General features: G+C 42.2%; 1 protein-coding gene across 7 annotated transcripts in view; it reads right to left on the bottom strand.

The window, feature by feature from the left end:
* Window positions 1-16,203, bottom strand: part of ANK3 (ankyrin 3) — a 349,693-nt gene that overhangs the window by 131,290 nt on the left and 202,200 nt on the right. For 4 of the 7 annotated variants that reach the window (XM_040072042.2, XM_040072038.2, XM_040072041.2 and 1 more), the window contains exons 2-7: window positions 10,970-11,071; window positions 10,401-10,499; window positions 9,926-10,024; window positions 6,364-6,462; window positions 2,754-2,939; window positions 850-948 (exon numbers count right to left, since the gene is read on the bottom strand). In XM_040072042.2, coding sequence (XP_039927976.1) covers window positions 850-948; window positions 2,754-2,939; window positions 6,364-6,462; window positions 9,926-10,024; window positions 10,401-10,499; window positions 10,970-11,071 — 684 coding nt within the window. Of the gene's footprint in view, window positions 1-849; window positions 949-2,182; window positions 2,207-2,753; window positions 2,940-6,363; window positions 6,463-9,925; window positions 10,025-10,400; window positions 10,500-10,969; window positions 11,072-16,203 lie in introns of all 7 variants that reach the window. The other 3 variants (XM_058421436.1, XM_040072037.2, XM_040072039.2) reach the window with 1 other exon arrangement.

The following is a 16,203-nucleotide window of genomic DNA, read 5'->3' as shown; positions in this document are numbered from 1 at the left end:
TTCTAGACAACATTTATTCATGGCAAATTTATGCCTATTTACTCTTACATCAGCATTTGCCTTCACTTTGAATGCCTCTTGTTTCCTTGATTTTATCTCCCTATTGTCCTGGATCACTACCACATCTCTTCCCTGGCTTTGTTTGGGTAAGGTTTGGTGAGACAAACAGCCTCAGTTCATCTTGTTTTGGGGTTTAGTTATTTACTTGTTCTCATTCCTGGCACCACCATCTTTTCTCACTCTTCATATTGTACCTCTCCCCTTGGTGCTGCATCCCTATCCGTATATGTTTGGGTTTTTCCCCTGCTCTTCCAACTCTAACTTCCCTCTGTTATTTCCTGGTTTTCTTCTGCTTACATTATGGACTCCACCTCTCGGTCTCCTTTCATTTCCTACTCATCCAGTTCCTCAGATTTCTTTCATGAATCACCTGGCTCCTGTGCACGCAGTGAATGCAAGGATGCTTTATTCACCACCACACCTGATGTCCACTGGAAGCAACTGCACGGTGAGGAGAATTCAGCAGGGATCACAGGGAGACATCACTCCTGCCATGTGCTACAGGTGGAAGCATTTGTTTCCCTGGATCCCAGCCCACCCTTTGCAAGGCTGGAACCATGAAACCCGCAGCTCCTTTTGATGAAAAACAGAAGTTTTGGGAGGCGAGGTCTGGAGCTCAGGTTCGGCTGAGCAGCCCAGGGAAAGCCTCTTTCCAGCAGATGGTAACAGAGCCAGCTCAGCCAGGGCAGGCCCTTGGCTGGTGAGAGTGATGTGCCTCTCCCCTCCCTGTGCAAAAGGTGCTGCCACATGGAGCCAAAGCAAACCGAGCATAAGTGACCCCACACTTACCCTTGCAGTGAAGTCCACGGCAGCACCCCGATTTAACAGCAACGTGGCCACATTGATATTCCCATAGTGAGCAGCTATGTGGAGGGGGGTGAACCCGCTCTGCAAAAAACAAAACAAAACACAACCAATAGATACTTAAATAAAAATATCGCGCTGGTACTCCACAATTTGTGGCACATCACTGACAAAAGCTAGTAACAGGAGCCTGCTGCAAGTCACCACTCCAATTCTGTACTAGTTTTCACTCACTGATGTTCATTTATAGTATCTCAGAGAATCGAAATAAAATCACATTGCTATGCAGGAGGGAAAAAAATTAACATAATTATTCTAGAAGAAAAGAAGTTGAATAAAACTTTAAGTTATTCCAGGAGAACAGCAGCAAAACATTTGAGTATTAAAGCAATGATGTGACTTTTATAAGAAATTAGCTTCTAAATAGAAATATATAATTATCGGTATTATGTCAATCCTGCACGTTAAATCTCTGAGAGATTCTTTGCAGAAGTTCAAATACAAATCATTTAATGATATATTTCTAACTGATTTTTATAAATTCAAAGTAGATGCAAATGAAAATAACATCAAAGACTATTTTTAATTATTAATATGGGGGTTTTTTGTTTTTTTTTTTTTTTTTCCAAGGGTTAGCACCATAAAGATCGCTCTCCCACTGTGGGCAATCACACTGGGTTATGTTCAGACAGCACGAGTTACCACCCTAATTAAAAGATGTCTTACTGATAAAATTACTTCAGCAACTGATTTTCATATTTAAGTAGTTTTACTTCCTTTTAAAATAATGCTAAAACATGCAGCAATTCCATCAGTTCTGCAAAGTATGAAACCTTATGGGAACTAGATGCATTTCTAAATTGTTAGCAAGCCATGCTAGCTGCCACTGCCTTGCTTTGGGAGTTTTGCAGCTGTAAAACCACCCTCAGATCATTCTATTCGCTGACACCATCAAGGTAAGTGTCATGCAGAAGCCTAGAATCAGACCTGGATGCGCAACATGACAGGGTTGTCTGCAGCTCTTAAAGCATCTGATAAACACATGCTCCACGAGGATCCCTGAAAACTCTGTCTCACGTAATACGGCCCTTTTATGGCGGCAGTCAGTTCCCAAGAATGCTCCACTCTTATTTTAAACCCTAGTTTCAGCTGCAGAAAGCCCTGGTTCTCTACACTACAGTCTTCTCTAGCACATGCTACTTCATTTCATCTGAAGCAGGTGTCTATCCTATAATATGCGATGCAGACAGGAGGGAGAAATGATGCAGCAGCACTACGTCATGGAGGAGTGATGATGCATATATATATTCATATATACCTCTGTTGTTCTATTCACCATCATCTAGGTTAACACATTTGGAAGCAAAGAGGGGGAAAAAATGAACGGTTAGTCCACCACTGGTGACATGGATGCGGAAAGCTTCATGACGGCTGTGTGGCAACGGCAGCTCGGCTGGCAGCACGCCCAGCACACACGGGAAGCTCCACAGGGTGGAAGCCGAATGAGCGAGTACTTTGAGTGCTTCATTGTTACACGTTTACCAAAGTTCTCCAAGCAGCAATTGCACAGACAACCGGTCAAACGAACTGTACAGAACCTACAGCTCACCCCTGCTTTCAGGAGTGGCCTTCATTTCCGAGAGAATCATTCAAATAATGTTTATTGTTTTCCATTTGCGAGGTTTCTACAAGAGAAATTAACCCCGATTTAAACAGAAAGGGAACGGGGGAGAAAGAGGCAAAGGAGGCAAATCAAACGCTCTTCTTTATCAGGTGTCAGAGGAGAAAGGGGTGTGTGACTGCAGCAGAACAGCTCACACCGAGGGAGATCTCCCCTGGATGCGGTCAGCACCTGAGAGCATCAAACCTCCTTGCTCCTCCCAACTGACCTTGGACTCCACGTCAGCATTGTGGTCGTTCTGCAGGAGCAGAGCCGCTGCCTTCGTGTCGTCCTTGCGCGCCGCGATGTGAAGGGCAGGAAGGCGGACTTTCCCCTTCGTGTCATTTTCCAGCAGCAGGGAAACCACCTGGTCATGGCCTTGCTGCAAAGCTACTGCCAAGGGTGTGAAACCATCCTGCAACACACAACGGGCACCGTCAGCGCCTGCCCCAAACCTTCCACAGGGTGGGAAGGGGAAGCGAAGACATCTCAGCGTTACAAACAGAGCTGGCCCACATCCAACCAAGTGCAACGCAGTGCAAGTTAAAAGTACCCTGAGATGACCCTGAAATTGGAACAAAGTGCCGGTGAGCAAGGTGCCAAATACTCAAAACACCTTTCTGGCACTCCAGACACAGCATAAAATTGTGAGACACAAATCACTGAGACTCAAGGAGGAAAAAAAAGCGTGAAGTTACTCACAGATTTACAGTTAATTATACAGATACTTATTTATGCAAGTGCTTAATTATAGAAAAAGGTATAAAAAGCTGAAATATTAAAATTACAATTGCTAATGATGTCTCAATAGTAAATTATCATCTGTTCCTTATAGATTATAATCTACATTTTTATGATTATTTAAAAAACCCCAAACAACTAAACAAACCAAAACACTTGAGCTCTATCCTCTAACATATTTAATATGGGGATTTAAAATATAATTATTGATCAAGAATACCACATTCTGCTAATGTAGTGATATTCTACAACAGTTTCCCTTTATCAAAATTTATATAATTTTATAGACAATTCTCTTACAAAAAGAAGTGATTTCCTTTCAGATTTGCTAATAACCAAATTGGTGGAGAATAATAAACCTGAAAAAAAGAGAAGGTTTTTATTCAACAGATTTTAGAGCAGATTCCTCAAACACATAAAAAATACAGTCTGGGATTTATACTTTTACGTTTTAATTCTATCTTACGGATTCTTAGAAAACTAAAGAAGGAAGGAGTTGTTATTTACATTCTGCTCCATCCCAAGCATTCGTCATTGCAACACAGGAGCAATTTTCTTTGCCCAAGATAATACTTATAAATCACTCCAAAAATCACAAAGGCAAACTACTTGGGATATTTATTTATTCTATTCTCCTGATGAATATATCCAAAGCCTGTATTACCAAACCCCATTGCAGCTTAGCAAGCAAACGTGTTCTTTCACTTCTCAACTACTGCTGTCCCGGTGAAACTGTTTAACTGTGAAATAGAAGTGCAGCAGTGACAGAGGAAAAAGGCAGATCCTCACTCAACAGTGCATAATTGAAGTGTTAACTTTTAAACTTTTGAAATGAAAAGTAATGTTTTCAACATGGAATTTCTCTCTCTAGCTTCAAAACAAAGAACACCTCAATCTAGGATGAGAAACAAGAGGGGTCCTGAAAAGGGAGCATTTTCAAAATTTTTGAGGGGCAGAAAATCGAAGAAAATCACTGAAATTCCTGAATCTTAGCAAGCAATTTCCACCACACCCTCCCCGCCCCCTGAGGAGTTTCACGCTCATTTCACCAGGTTTCCCTGCTGCCTGCAGCTCCCCATCCTCCAGCAGCAAGGGCAGGGCACTGGGCTGCAGTCCTGGGGCCAAACACCTACAGGGGCACGGGGTGTGAAAGATGCTCTGCAGCCCTGAAGGCCAAAAAACCTCCCTGAGCATCCATCCCCACGGGAGGGCTCTGGCAATACTGCTCTACTGTACGAGCAGAAACGAGGAGGAACCCTGGAGACCTCGGCTTCCTGTTCCATTTACACATCCAAAAATTCAGCCACTTCACAGGAAAGTGATGTAGACACCCACAACACCTTTTCTTGCAGGGAAATAGAGTCGACTGTTTTCCTTTAATTAGATTAAAACACCATGATTAAACAGTTACTTTTAAAGAATATTTAGCTAAGCGGCAATCCTTTGGTTACGGATTTTTTTGCACTTAGAATGGTAAAGAGAAATCAGATTTATAAGAAAACTTGGACCAAGAGAAAATAAGAAAGGACCCGTAAGCAACTATCTCAAACAAGGAAGGCAGTAAAGATGCCACTGTTTTGTATTCTGCCATCTTTCTCCATGGATAAAATTAGATTGCACCTTATCATCAAGCTGAGATGGAAACAAGCTCAACCTAAACTGACATACAATGCTCAAGGGAAAAACAATACCAAAAAAACCAACCAACCAAACAAACAAAAAGAACAAACAAAAACAATCCCCAAAAACACCCCCAAAACAAAAACAAAAAAACCCCACCAAAATAAAAAAACCCAAACCAAATACCCCTTCAAATTTTTTTTTTTTTTAAATCTCCTTTCAGAAAATCATACAAGAGTATGGCAAGAGTATTTTCAGAATTCAGAACTTATTGTACATCTCTAGAAGCTCCAAGTCTTCTTTCTTTACAAGTTTTTACAAAGAAATAGAAATTAGTGCTCTGAAAACTAATTTCAAATTATTTTTCCAGATGCAAAGTATTTTATTTTGGTACTTCTTGACTTTCATATCCTTGAGCATTTCCAGAAGGTGGTTCTGATGCACACTTCTAGTTTTAACTAACTTTTAGTGATCTTGGAAACACTGTTTTGATCCATTAGTGATTCATTTTTCACAGTGGAATAAGGAGTAAGATTTCTTTTCTACACCATTATAGAGTGATACTATGAAGTATAGTGGCAAGAAACTAATTGTGCATTTCATATTTTTCAAAAACTAGGCCTTTTTCATATAAGCATTAATTCCCTCATGGAAACAGTACTGGTAGAGCAATTCAATATTCAATAAATATCAAAGACAGCACATACTCTATTACTTTTCTGTATTTTGGTAGCAAAGCCTTGGTTATAAGACAACTGAAAATTCACCAAATTCCACACTTTTCGCAATGCCATACATTTACAAATATTAATATATTTGCTATTTATTTTCTTCACAGGTTGTCTTGAATTAGAATTAATTTTGTATTTGAATTAGAATTGCTTTTTAAAGAAAGAAATATAAAGTGTTCTAGAAAGATCACAGAACACCTTCAAGGATGGGTCCTGCATCTTCCTGTCAGCTTGAAATTCTCCCTGCAGCACCATGTGGGGTAACTGGGTGTCACAGAGAAGGTACCAACAGGGTAATGAAATTCAGGAAATGCCCCAAGCAACCCTGGCTTTTCTCTGATGTCCCAGGGCTGCTCGAAAGCATAGGTGAACAGTTGTTCTTGCCTTATGGTTGCCTCCCTTCTCATTGCTCACTATTTTTAAAAAAAGCACAGAGAACTTTTATATTATACACACAGCTTCCCTGTGTGAGCACTTAACCTGAAAGATTAGCAGTTATGACTAAGAACACATCTATATTTAGAACTGTCTCTGGTTAAAGTAATTTTTTTCTTTTTTACTTTAGAAATGGCAAGAGATAGTTTAAATTGCTGAAGAGCCCATAACTCTATTCATTAGCACACACAGAGACAGCTTTTTATTCGTCTTCAATTTTATATTTAAAAGACTAGTTTGACAGAAGCTGGCAGAAATCACCACTGAAACCCATTTTGCTTTGTTCATAAAGTGTCAAATTCAAACTTTTACCTCCGTGGCAAGGCTTTGACTGGCACCATTGTCAAGAAGAAACTTAACAACCTCCAGGTGGTTTTCTTGGGCTGCCATATACAACGGAGTGAAGCCATTCTGAAAGATGAAAACAAGAGTGTAAACACCCCACAAATATTTTAAACATAAAAGAGATCTGCCAGACGAGGGAAGATTAGGTGAAAAGCAAAAACCTGTTTGCTCACAGAGGAGTTAATGTCATGGTCTACACTGGCTTAAGTGAAGGTGGGAGAAAGGTAATATTACTTAAAAGGACACAGAATAATCTTTCAGCTGACCAGATACAAATCCCACAGCTAGGTGAGAACAATTCCTTTCACGTCTGTTGCGAAGATAAACCAAAATTCCATCTGGACAGATGATTTGGTGGCAATGAGTTATGATTCCTGATAAATATATCCACAGCACCGGAAATGCGAAACGCGAAGGGGAAATACAATACAAGTCTGTGGCGAAAGCAAGAGCAGTGACTCTTCAGAGTAATCGACATTTTTTTTCTCTTCTTTCCATTAGCTTTGACTTCTCTTTCACTTGTGCCAGCTGCTTCTGCCTTCCATCTCCTCAAAGAGCTGCCTTCTGAGCACACTCTGCTTGTGGGCACTGAGCTGCTTTTTATTTCAGGCACCAGGAGATGTGAGGATCATGGGCTCTCAGCAGTTTGAGACAGAGGTTTATCAGTGCTTCCGACCACATTAGAGCATCTCTCAAATTATGCTTAAGTGACTGATTTCAATCAATGCAATACAAGTATTAGAGACTGCAGAGCTTAACTCATTCTTTGGCGAATGCCTTTCTCTTACAGTCAAAGCTTTTGTCTTTGTGGTAACCACTAACAGGTCACGGTCTGTCAGAAATTGAATCTTTTTGGATTAATATTAAGGCAATGTATTTTTTACCTTTTGTCCTGGGAATTTCTAAAACCTCTGCCACAGTTACACAGGACACTGACCTAGATTTTGCAGAAAACGAATGGGGCTGAAAGCAGACGCTCTGAGAGGACTTTGGCCGCGTGTTTACATCAAAGGAAAACCATCGGCGCTCTGGGCCCTGGAGAGATGCGGGGGGAGAGCACGGCCTCAGCTCCACGGCAGCGGAACTGGGCCGAGCCGTGGCAGCGGGACGGCTGAGAGACACCTGACTGTCCGGCCACGGGGCACGGGGCAGGGCGCACGTCCAGCGCCGCGCACGGGGCACCCCGCGCCAAGCACGCGCCGGCAGCGGGGACCAAGAGGAGGTGGCAACAAAGGACAGCTGGAGAGGAAAGGGATGTTTGATCCAAGAGGAGCTTTGCCACCGGCGCGGCACGGAGCAGCTGTGAAGCCACACGCTCACAAGGCCTGCACAGGCGGCAGGGCCCGCTGCTGCTCCGGGCCTCTGATGATTTTGGTCTCTGTTCCGGAAAGCACCGCTGCAGGCACGAAGCAGGCGCTGAAGGGCTCGCAGAGCCCAAGCCCAGAGTCAGAAATGTGTTAATGCACTCTCCAGAAGAGAGGTTCAACAGTTCAGTTACCATACAGCCAAAATTCTACTTAATTTAAAAACAGAGAAGCCTGGAAGCACTTGCTAAGGTACCTCATATGTCACACTACAAGTTATTACAGTGAACTGCTATTTGTCCCTATCATGGCATATTCTGCATCTATTTACTAACTCAGCTGGCAACAAAGATTATTTTTTTAGTTTCAAAAAATTAGAAATTAGAAAGGAAGCAGGAAACACTACTTATCTTTTAGTTTCATTAAATAATTAATAGGCAAAAATTCTCAAAACTAAATATTATCTTCAATATAATTATTTTATTGTTATTACTATATTATTATACGTTATAATAATATTATAAAATACTACAATAATGTTATTTTAATATTATTACTTTTCTCCTAGGTGAAGTTTTTGTAGGGTTTTAAATATCATTCCACCCCATGCTTTACATTTGCTTCTCTCTTTAAAAAGGGGCTGGAATTTCCAGACAGACAGACAGCCACAGGTCTGAAAAAAACATTTTGTCTTGGACAGTAATAAATAGCCGTTAGAAGAGGTGCAAAATTCAGCCATAGCACAAATTTATGGCTTGTTTTTTGTTGTTGTTGTTTTGGGTTTGTTTTTTTTTTTAACAGAGAGGAAGATTTGGTTAAAGAAGGCCTAACACTGGGACTGCAAAGATGGAAGAGCTGTTACCTTCAAGGATAGAGGAGGCAAAGCTCAAGTGAAGCTCAGTACCACAGATCAAGCTGGTGCAGGGCAGTTTGGTACCAGAAAGCACCAGGGACCTCCTCCAAAGCTGAGTCCCAGCTGGGGTGTCTGCCTGGTATCGATGTGGAACGGACAATAGATGTGTTACGTGGGTGTTCCAAGTAAAGACATCAAAGGCCTCCATAAGGGGGTGGGGGAGAAATAAATCTTTAATTCTCGTATGTTAGCAAAGTGAGAGTAACATGTGGCAAAACCTTAGGGTGTATGGACAATGCAGTTACATAAGATGTTTACAATCTCAGATTATTTTTAGTTTCAGGGCTGAATACACAAGCTCTCAAATTCAAGCAGAAAAGATCCTATCAATCCCATCTTAATTTCTTTAAGAGGAAAACCATGGCAAGTATTTCCGCTTTGTTTCACTTCTTAACAGCAATGGGAGATTTTACCTAAAAATACTTCATGTTGTTGTTCTCTTTAAGTTATATGGCTCCTGGAACCAAATAGTGCTGTATCAAGCTAGTATAAAAGAGTAAGAAAGAAGAACTGAGTCATTTATTTCTTTTGTTCACCTTTGACCAAGATGAAAAGCACATGAAATATACAGCATAAATAACTAACGTTCTTGAAATAGATCCCATTAAGCACTTTGTTCCTCTTATTTGAAAGACCAATAAAACCACCCACCCTCCTTTTTCAAAACTTAGGTTTTTTAACAAACATTTATTTTCATGCCCGCATCTTTATAATACAGAAAAATGATAATCCTGGGCCAGATGAGAAGACTGTCTCTTCTCTGACACTGCCCACCAGCCCCTGAGCAGGAATGGGCTGGCACACAGGACACGGCTGGCACAGCCACATGACTTTCAACAATCTGAGGTTTATGCATTTTTTGAGCCAGAGTTTTTCTGCTTTGTTTTACTGCTTTGCTTGTAGCGCCAGGGCTGTTTCATCTCATTTCAATTTCTCCATAATTGACCTAAACAGTTATTCAAAGGACTTGAATCAAATTTACAAACTCTGCAGTACCTCAGTGTGCAAGGAAAGGGGATGGGCTCAACTAAGCCTGAGACAGTGAATTATGTGGAACAGGATCCCTTTGAACACATTCTCTCCCACTCTCCTGTTCTATCAGTGTCTCTAGCAGCTCTAGCAGGTAGCAGCTCGTAGGACACTCCTAGGGCAGATCTGAGGTTGATGTCACTATCAACCCTATTTTCAAAAGTAAACATTAACACGGTAAGATCTACCAAATGTATTTGCTAATATCAGAGTTTCTAAGAGAAGAGCAATCCTAATGTCGGCAAAGTTGTTGGTGGCAGCAAACAGGGACACGCGGCTTTACCTGAGACTGTGCATTGACGTTGGCCCGATTTGTAACCAACACTTTGACGACTTCTGCTTGTCCCGCGAGGGATGCTATGTGCAATGCTGTGTTTCCTTTCTGGAATTAGAGATGGTGAAAAGAGAACAAAACCTGAGCTTGAATACATAACAATACAATCAAGAATATCTTCCACTTTAGAATATAGTATTTCTTGCTGAATACTTTTATTGGGTGCTCTAGGAAACATGGCATGGACAAAAACCAAACCAGGCATCTACAGTTTGTTTGTAAATCCCCTCCCTAGCAATGTGTGACATTTACTAACATCTACTATCATACATAACTGTTTCTATTAAACAATTATTGAGACCCACCCCACCCCGGCAGTGGAAAATGGGCAATTACTGCTGCAGCAGTCTGTAATCACTTGGCCAACACCTCGTGCCCAGGCCAGCAGATTGAACAAGGGAACAACCAGATAGGCCTGACTGACCTTTGTGGCTGCATCCACACTGGCACCTCGCTGGATCAGCTCAGAGACAACTTCTACGTGCCCTTCTTTGGAAGCGAGATGGAGAGCATTCAACCCATTCTGATTTAAAGAAAGGGAGGGGAAAAAGAAAAGCAATCAGAAGGATTACCAAGTGTTTTCCAGCTTACCAACCATATGAGGGGACAAACTATTCCTATCCCACTGAGAGAACTGCTTACAAAAACTACATTTAGGCAAACTTTACAAGAACTAGATTATAAGGACAGAGTAAGAATTAAATCAAGTTATACTGGCTCTGGGGTCTCAAATTCTGTGCGCTGTTCCATGATCTAATGCAATACAAATGGAATGAAAGATAAGGTAGCACATTCTCCAAGTGCAAGTGAAATGGTGTCTGGGTAAAGGGTTTAAAAATAATAATAAAAAAAATTAATTGGATAAGATATGTAAACATGGTTCATCGAAAAACATGCAAGTTATCTTTGACATGAAGTGCAACTATAACGAGAAATCTGAGAAACAGCAAGAAAGGTATTTATCCAGAAAATTTGACCAAAATATTCGTCAACCTGGTTTGAAATGTTGATGTCCACTCCATTTTTTAAGTAGTCGAGAGCCTTTTCCAAGTTGCCAGCTCGTGCTGCTCTCAGGTAACTTGCATTTGTGTCAGACTACAACAAAAAAAGGAGAAGTCCAATTAGAAATCAGGGCACAGTACAAAAACACATTTTGGTAGCAAAGAAATTATTAATGACACAGCATATTGTACATCCACTTGGCTAGACAAGAAAGGATCCCAAACCACCTTCCCAAAAGTGGGTCAGATCCCGAGCAGGCAGCACGAGGCTCGGCTTCACACATGAACGTGAATTATGGAGCAGCGTCTCACACGCAAGGGCAGCAGCCAGGGACACGTCTGGCCCCCGGGGTGGCACACAGCCATGGGGAAACTCAGGACTGGGCTGCAGGGAAACCACGCCACTCTTTCCAAAGGTGCCACGCCGCTTTCAGTGTCCAGGATGAACAGACCCAACCAGTACTGTGAGAACTAATCTGAGAGATTTAAAAAAAAAAATCAAAATACTCAACCTTGATGGATTGGGTTGGTGGAATTAAAAACCCCACGGTTCTACAAATGAGCACATTTTAAACTCTCCTGTCTGCTAACATTTTGGTTTATTTTCTCCGTTCTCCTTCATTTCATGGCACATTTTACTGACAATGCCTGTCCACATTCAGTGAAGAAGCCAGAAATCTCTAGGTACAGGGTCATTATATAAACTTAATTTTCCTTTTTTTCAGACCTTGCATTAAAGATAACTATGCAAATTTACTTTACGACGACTTCAGCTTGAACGTAAGGACATCAGAAATGTTGGTTAAGTCATGACAGACTCACTGAGAGCAAGTCCCATCCAGGATTCTAACAAGTTATACAGACATCCATAGAGGACAGTTTAGATAATGCTGATCCTGCCTTGGAGCAAATGCAGTGAACTGGGTTAGCTTTCAAGAGGGACAAATCACACAATCTTTGATTTTACCTATGCCACAGCTTTCCCTGGCATCTTGGGCAGTCAACACATTTTTTGTGCCCTCTTCTAGACTGGTAAAGCAAGAATTGTCTGGGTTCTTTCCCCCTCAGTATTGTTTCATCCCAGGCTTACACCATTGCAGCTACCAGTGCATTGAGATATTTTACCATTTTGAAAGAGTGCAACAACTACCTTTAGACTAAACAATAAAGGCTGTTAGTGCTAAGAGAAATACAAAACACCCTGGCACCAAAGCTCAGTTACTTATCTTATTTGTTGCTCAAATATTTTTTTTTTTTTAACCCCAAATTTCTGGATTTGCTATAGAGTTTTCCCCTTTCCGGTCAACACAGCCACTCCAAGCTGGATGTCGTGTTCAAGCACTGCTCCAAGCCCATCAGAAGCCACCTTCATGTGCAGGGTGGAGCAATCCTGGGCATGATGACAGCAAAATGATAAGCGGGTAGTGCCTTCCTCCTTGTACCCATACAAGCTACAAGACCATTTTACCAGCACTTCCAATAAAACAAGCTCTCCCTTCTGAGGAAAAACCCATTACTTATGAACTCTTCATTTCCTCCCGAGTTTTACACACTTTGCATTCCACTTCGCAGTGATAAGTCACCAGCTTACAGCCTTCCCTGCTCTTTGTCATTCTTTTTCAAGCACGAAATCATGCTTTAAAAACAGATCGTTGCAAACCAGCTTCTGCAATGTCCTTCCCACAGAATAGCCCCCAATACTGGTGTTCAATTAGGCTTTCTCAAAAACAAGGTGCTGCTGCAAAGTGCATAGTCATAACTGCAAAGACCATGGGGAGGAAAAGCTGCCCTGAGAGCTGCTTTGATTTGGGAGATCATCCGAGTTGTGCAATGCAGATTATTACAGGAGACAGGTCATATTCTCAGCGCTTAGCAACAGCAGTCACCGGGGTAAAAAAACAGGTCAGCATTTTATCGGCATTACTGAAGGTATGAGGGAGGACTCAATAGAGCGGGAGCCTTTTTGTCAGAGGGTAATGGCATCTCTGTTTGGCACAGTCAGCAGGGGGACCAGAATTCACATCAGCTGTTTGCAGCTGCTCCCGGCCGGGGAAGGGATGTGCCAGAGCCGCTCACGCTGGAAAATCAGATTCCGCCAGTCGCGTTAATACATGCCGGACAAGGAATCCTGCTCGTCTGCAGACACGTTCTAATCCATTTGCTCAAACAAAATGGAGGGGCAGAGGCAAAAGGAGCGATAAATTGTTGATAATCACATTAATCCCTAACTGCAGCTTCACTGCAGAGGGAGAGCAACGCCTGTGTCTTTTACAGACTTGGGCATGACTTTTGGATTTAAGGGTTCTGAAGACTTAATGACTCTTGGAAGCACTCACTAACAGGAGGAAGGATAAAGTTCAGGTCACAGTCCCAGCCTGAGGCCATATAAAAATGTCTCAGACCAAACTATCTCAGGTGCTGCTAAGTGATGCACAAATCCACTCCTGAAATCCCTCAAGGTAACAGCACGTCCTCCTTTGCTAGTCATCCCTCAAAACTCACTGCAAAACAGTGAGTAGCTAGACGTGCCCAGACACACCCCTGACACTAGCAGCCAGTGGGGCTGGTGAGGTGCTGGGCCCAGCATCCCACTCACCGCTCAGCCTGGACCCTCAGTGCTCAGACAGCTCCCAGCACAAGGGCACTGTGCAGGAAAAGCAGCGCTGGCACGTGCGGGCACGACAGCAGCAATTGGGAAGCACCCAGAGAAGCTGCCTTTAACAGCACGCCAGGATAACCCCAACCCTCCCTCGGTTCAGCTGGCCTGAGTTGGCACTTCCAGCTTCCACCTTACTGGTTTCCAGTTACCTGAACGTGATGTGGGCCAGTGTGTGAAAGTGCACGAGTTGCCTTAGCACACAGGGTGTAGTAACACATCCCTGTGCTCTGAGAAAGGGGAAAAACTTGTTTTTCTGATCCTGGCTGATGCTCCCAAGCCCTCAGATGGCGTTAGCTCACCCTTTTTGGGCCACCACGCACAGGAGCTTTGAGATTTGCACAGAGGGATAACAGGCTGAGGGTGCAAGAAGTTCAGCAGGGTTTCTGGGAGTCTCTCCATCCATTTCCACCTCTACCATAGGCAGAAACAAGCAGTAACATTAGAGTGAAAACAAGGACAACCTTGCTGGAAACCAAAAGCAATTTCAGCCTCTCTGAAAGCAGCATTGCCACCTTCCACTTCCCCTGTAACTAAGGCGTTACTTCAGACCTGCTCAGACAGAGGAGAGACTTTCAAGCTTTTTTCTGCCTTGTTAAGACATGTCATTTCCAAAACCATGAGAACCAATGAACACTCTTCATCCAAAACATAAGGAATTGATTAAAAACATCAATCCAAAACTTTTATGTTTCTGAACACAAAATTTCCTAACTTTACATTTGTATTTTAAACCTAAATTTGTTGCCTTTTTTTTTAATACCTCAGTAGAGTAGAAAAATGTTATTTGTATTTAGCACTGTTTTGTTTAAAAAAGAGTCTCTTGGAGTCCCTGCTAGAGCCTGTAAATTGCCTCAGTATTACAGAAGAAATGGCACCAGAGCCTAGGCTCAAATCAATGGAGGATTTTAAAGATCAAAGGAGTGTAACAATAATGTTAATAATAATTTATCTGGATTGTCTTCATTCCTGGAAGCCCATGTCATAAAATGATAAAGGACCTGCTATACGAAATCCATTAAAAACCACAGCAGAGGGAAAAGGACTTTGGGTTTCCAACCATCGCCCAGGACACCCATGTGCTCCTCTCTGTGGGCAATTCTCCATATGCCCATTCCCACCTTCCACACTAGCGGGCATCTGAAAATAAGAGCCCCACACAGAGAGAATAGACACAGACACTCTGTTTACAGGACGTTCTCCCCCCAGACCTAATACATTTATTCTTCACTAATTAAAACTCAGTATTCCTGAGAAGCTTTCAGGATGCTTGCAGCCAGTTCAGATCCCTTTCTCTTTTCTTGTAATCAATCCCAACATGAAATGAAGATGAAAATTGGCTTTTGATCTCTGGACAAATATCAAGAGAGCAACAGGCATGGGACACACATCAAAGCACCCTGAACCTCCGATGCTCTTGCAGTCAGCCACAAAGATTGCAGCCCGTCCCATGCATCTGCACTGGATCCTTGCTGTCAGGCTGTGTCCCCAAAGCCTTTCCCTGCTCCCTCCTGGGCTTCCTGTGGCTGCTACCTTTTCAAACTCTATACAAGTGTTTTAATTCTTGGAGAGACAAACTTCAGATCCTGTGCACGGCACTTAGTTCTGAAATGGCTATTCAGAGAATATTTAATAAACTGTGGATTTATGGGAGTACCAGTACTGGTGAATGCATAATGCCAAGCTTTTTCTTCACAGATGGAATAATTTCTCCTCTCTCTCCCCATACTTTCTTGGAAGAAAAAGGGACTGTTTCTAGTTTTAAGAAACGTGCAGATGGGCTCAACTGGCTAATGAAGACAGGTTTTATACAATGTGTATTTCTTTTGGATTTGTGTATTTCCCTTTAATGTACGATGCTATAAAAATCCCTTCTCTAATGTACAGCAGGCTGATGAGCTTGCAGACTGCAGGCTGCCTGTAGCACACAACAGGTTTTCCAGCCTGGAGCTCATTTTCAACTTTCATCCCAGGGACATCTCAGGAAAGGGCTGAGGCTGAATAAGCTGTGCTGGCAGCAGCACTCCCTTTGCCAACCCTTCTTTACCTTATGATTCCCTGGTCCTGCCACAAGATGAAGAGTCTGTGGTATACACAAGGACCTGAGAACTGTTTCCCCATTTTGAGGAAAAGCTACATGAATTAGAAATATTTCCATTACAGCAAAGACTAACTCCTAAATCACTTGGATATTACCTTAAGCCTCCAGAAAATGTTGATGCCGACTCAAGCTAGCAAATACATATTCACTCTCCTTCTTTAAGTGCTTCCAGTGAAGTAAGAGATTATTTATCATGGCTAAAGATAAAAACTATTGGCAAATTTTCACTGACTGTCAGTCCAGGGTCTGGTCTGGTTTTTCCATGGCACCAGAGAACGTCCCTTAAGAAAACGCATTATTTCCTGTAACAGAACACGTATTATTGAGTGAACCCTCAAAAGTGCAAAGCCATTATTTTTAACATGCACAAGCCTCCTCCCATACTAGTGGTATTTTATTATGCTCACCTCTCTTTCCTTTGTGTTCTGCTTACAGTGGCCTCTTTTTCAGATTAAAAATCCCGTCTTTT

Source organism: Hirundo rustica, chromosome 8, assembly GCF_015227805.2.
Source record: "Hirundo rustica isolate bHirRus1 chromosome 8, bHirRus1.pri.v3, whole genome shotgun sequence".
NCBI classification, from domain to species: Eukaryota; Metazoa; Chordata; class Aves; order Passeriformes; family Hirundinidae; genus Hirundo; species Hirundo rustica.
This window is presented reverse-complemented; position numbering and strand designations above follow the sequence as displayed.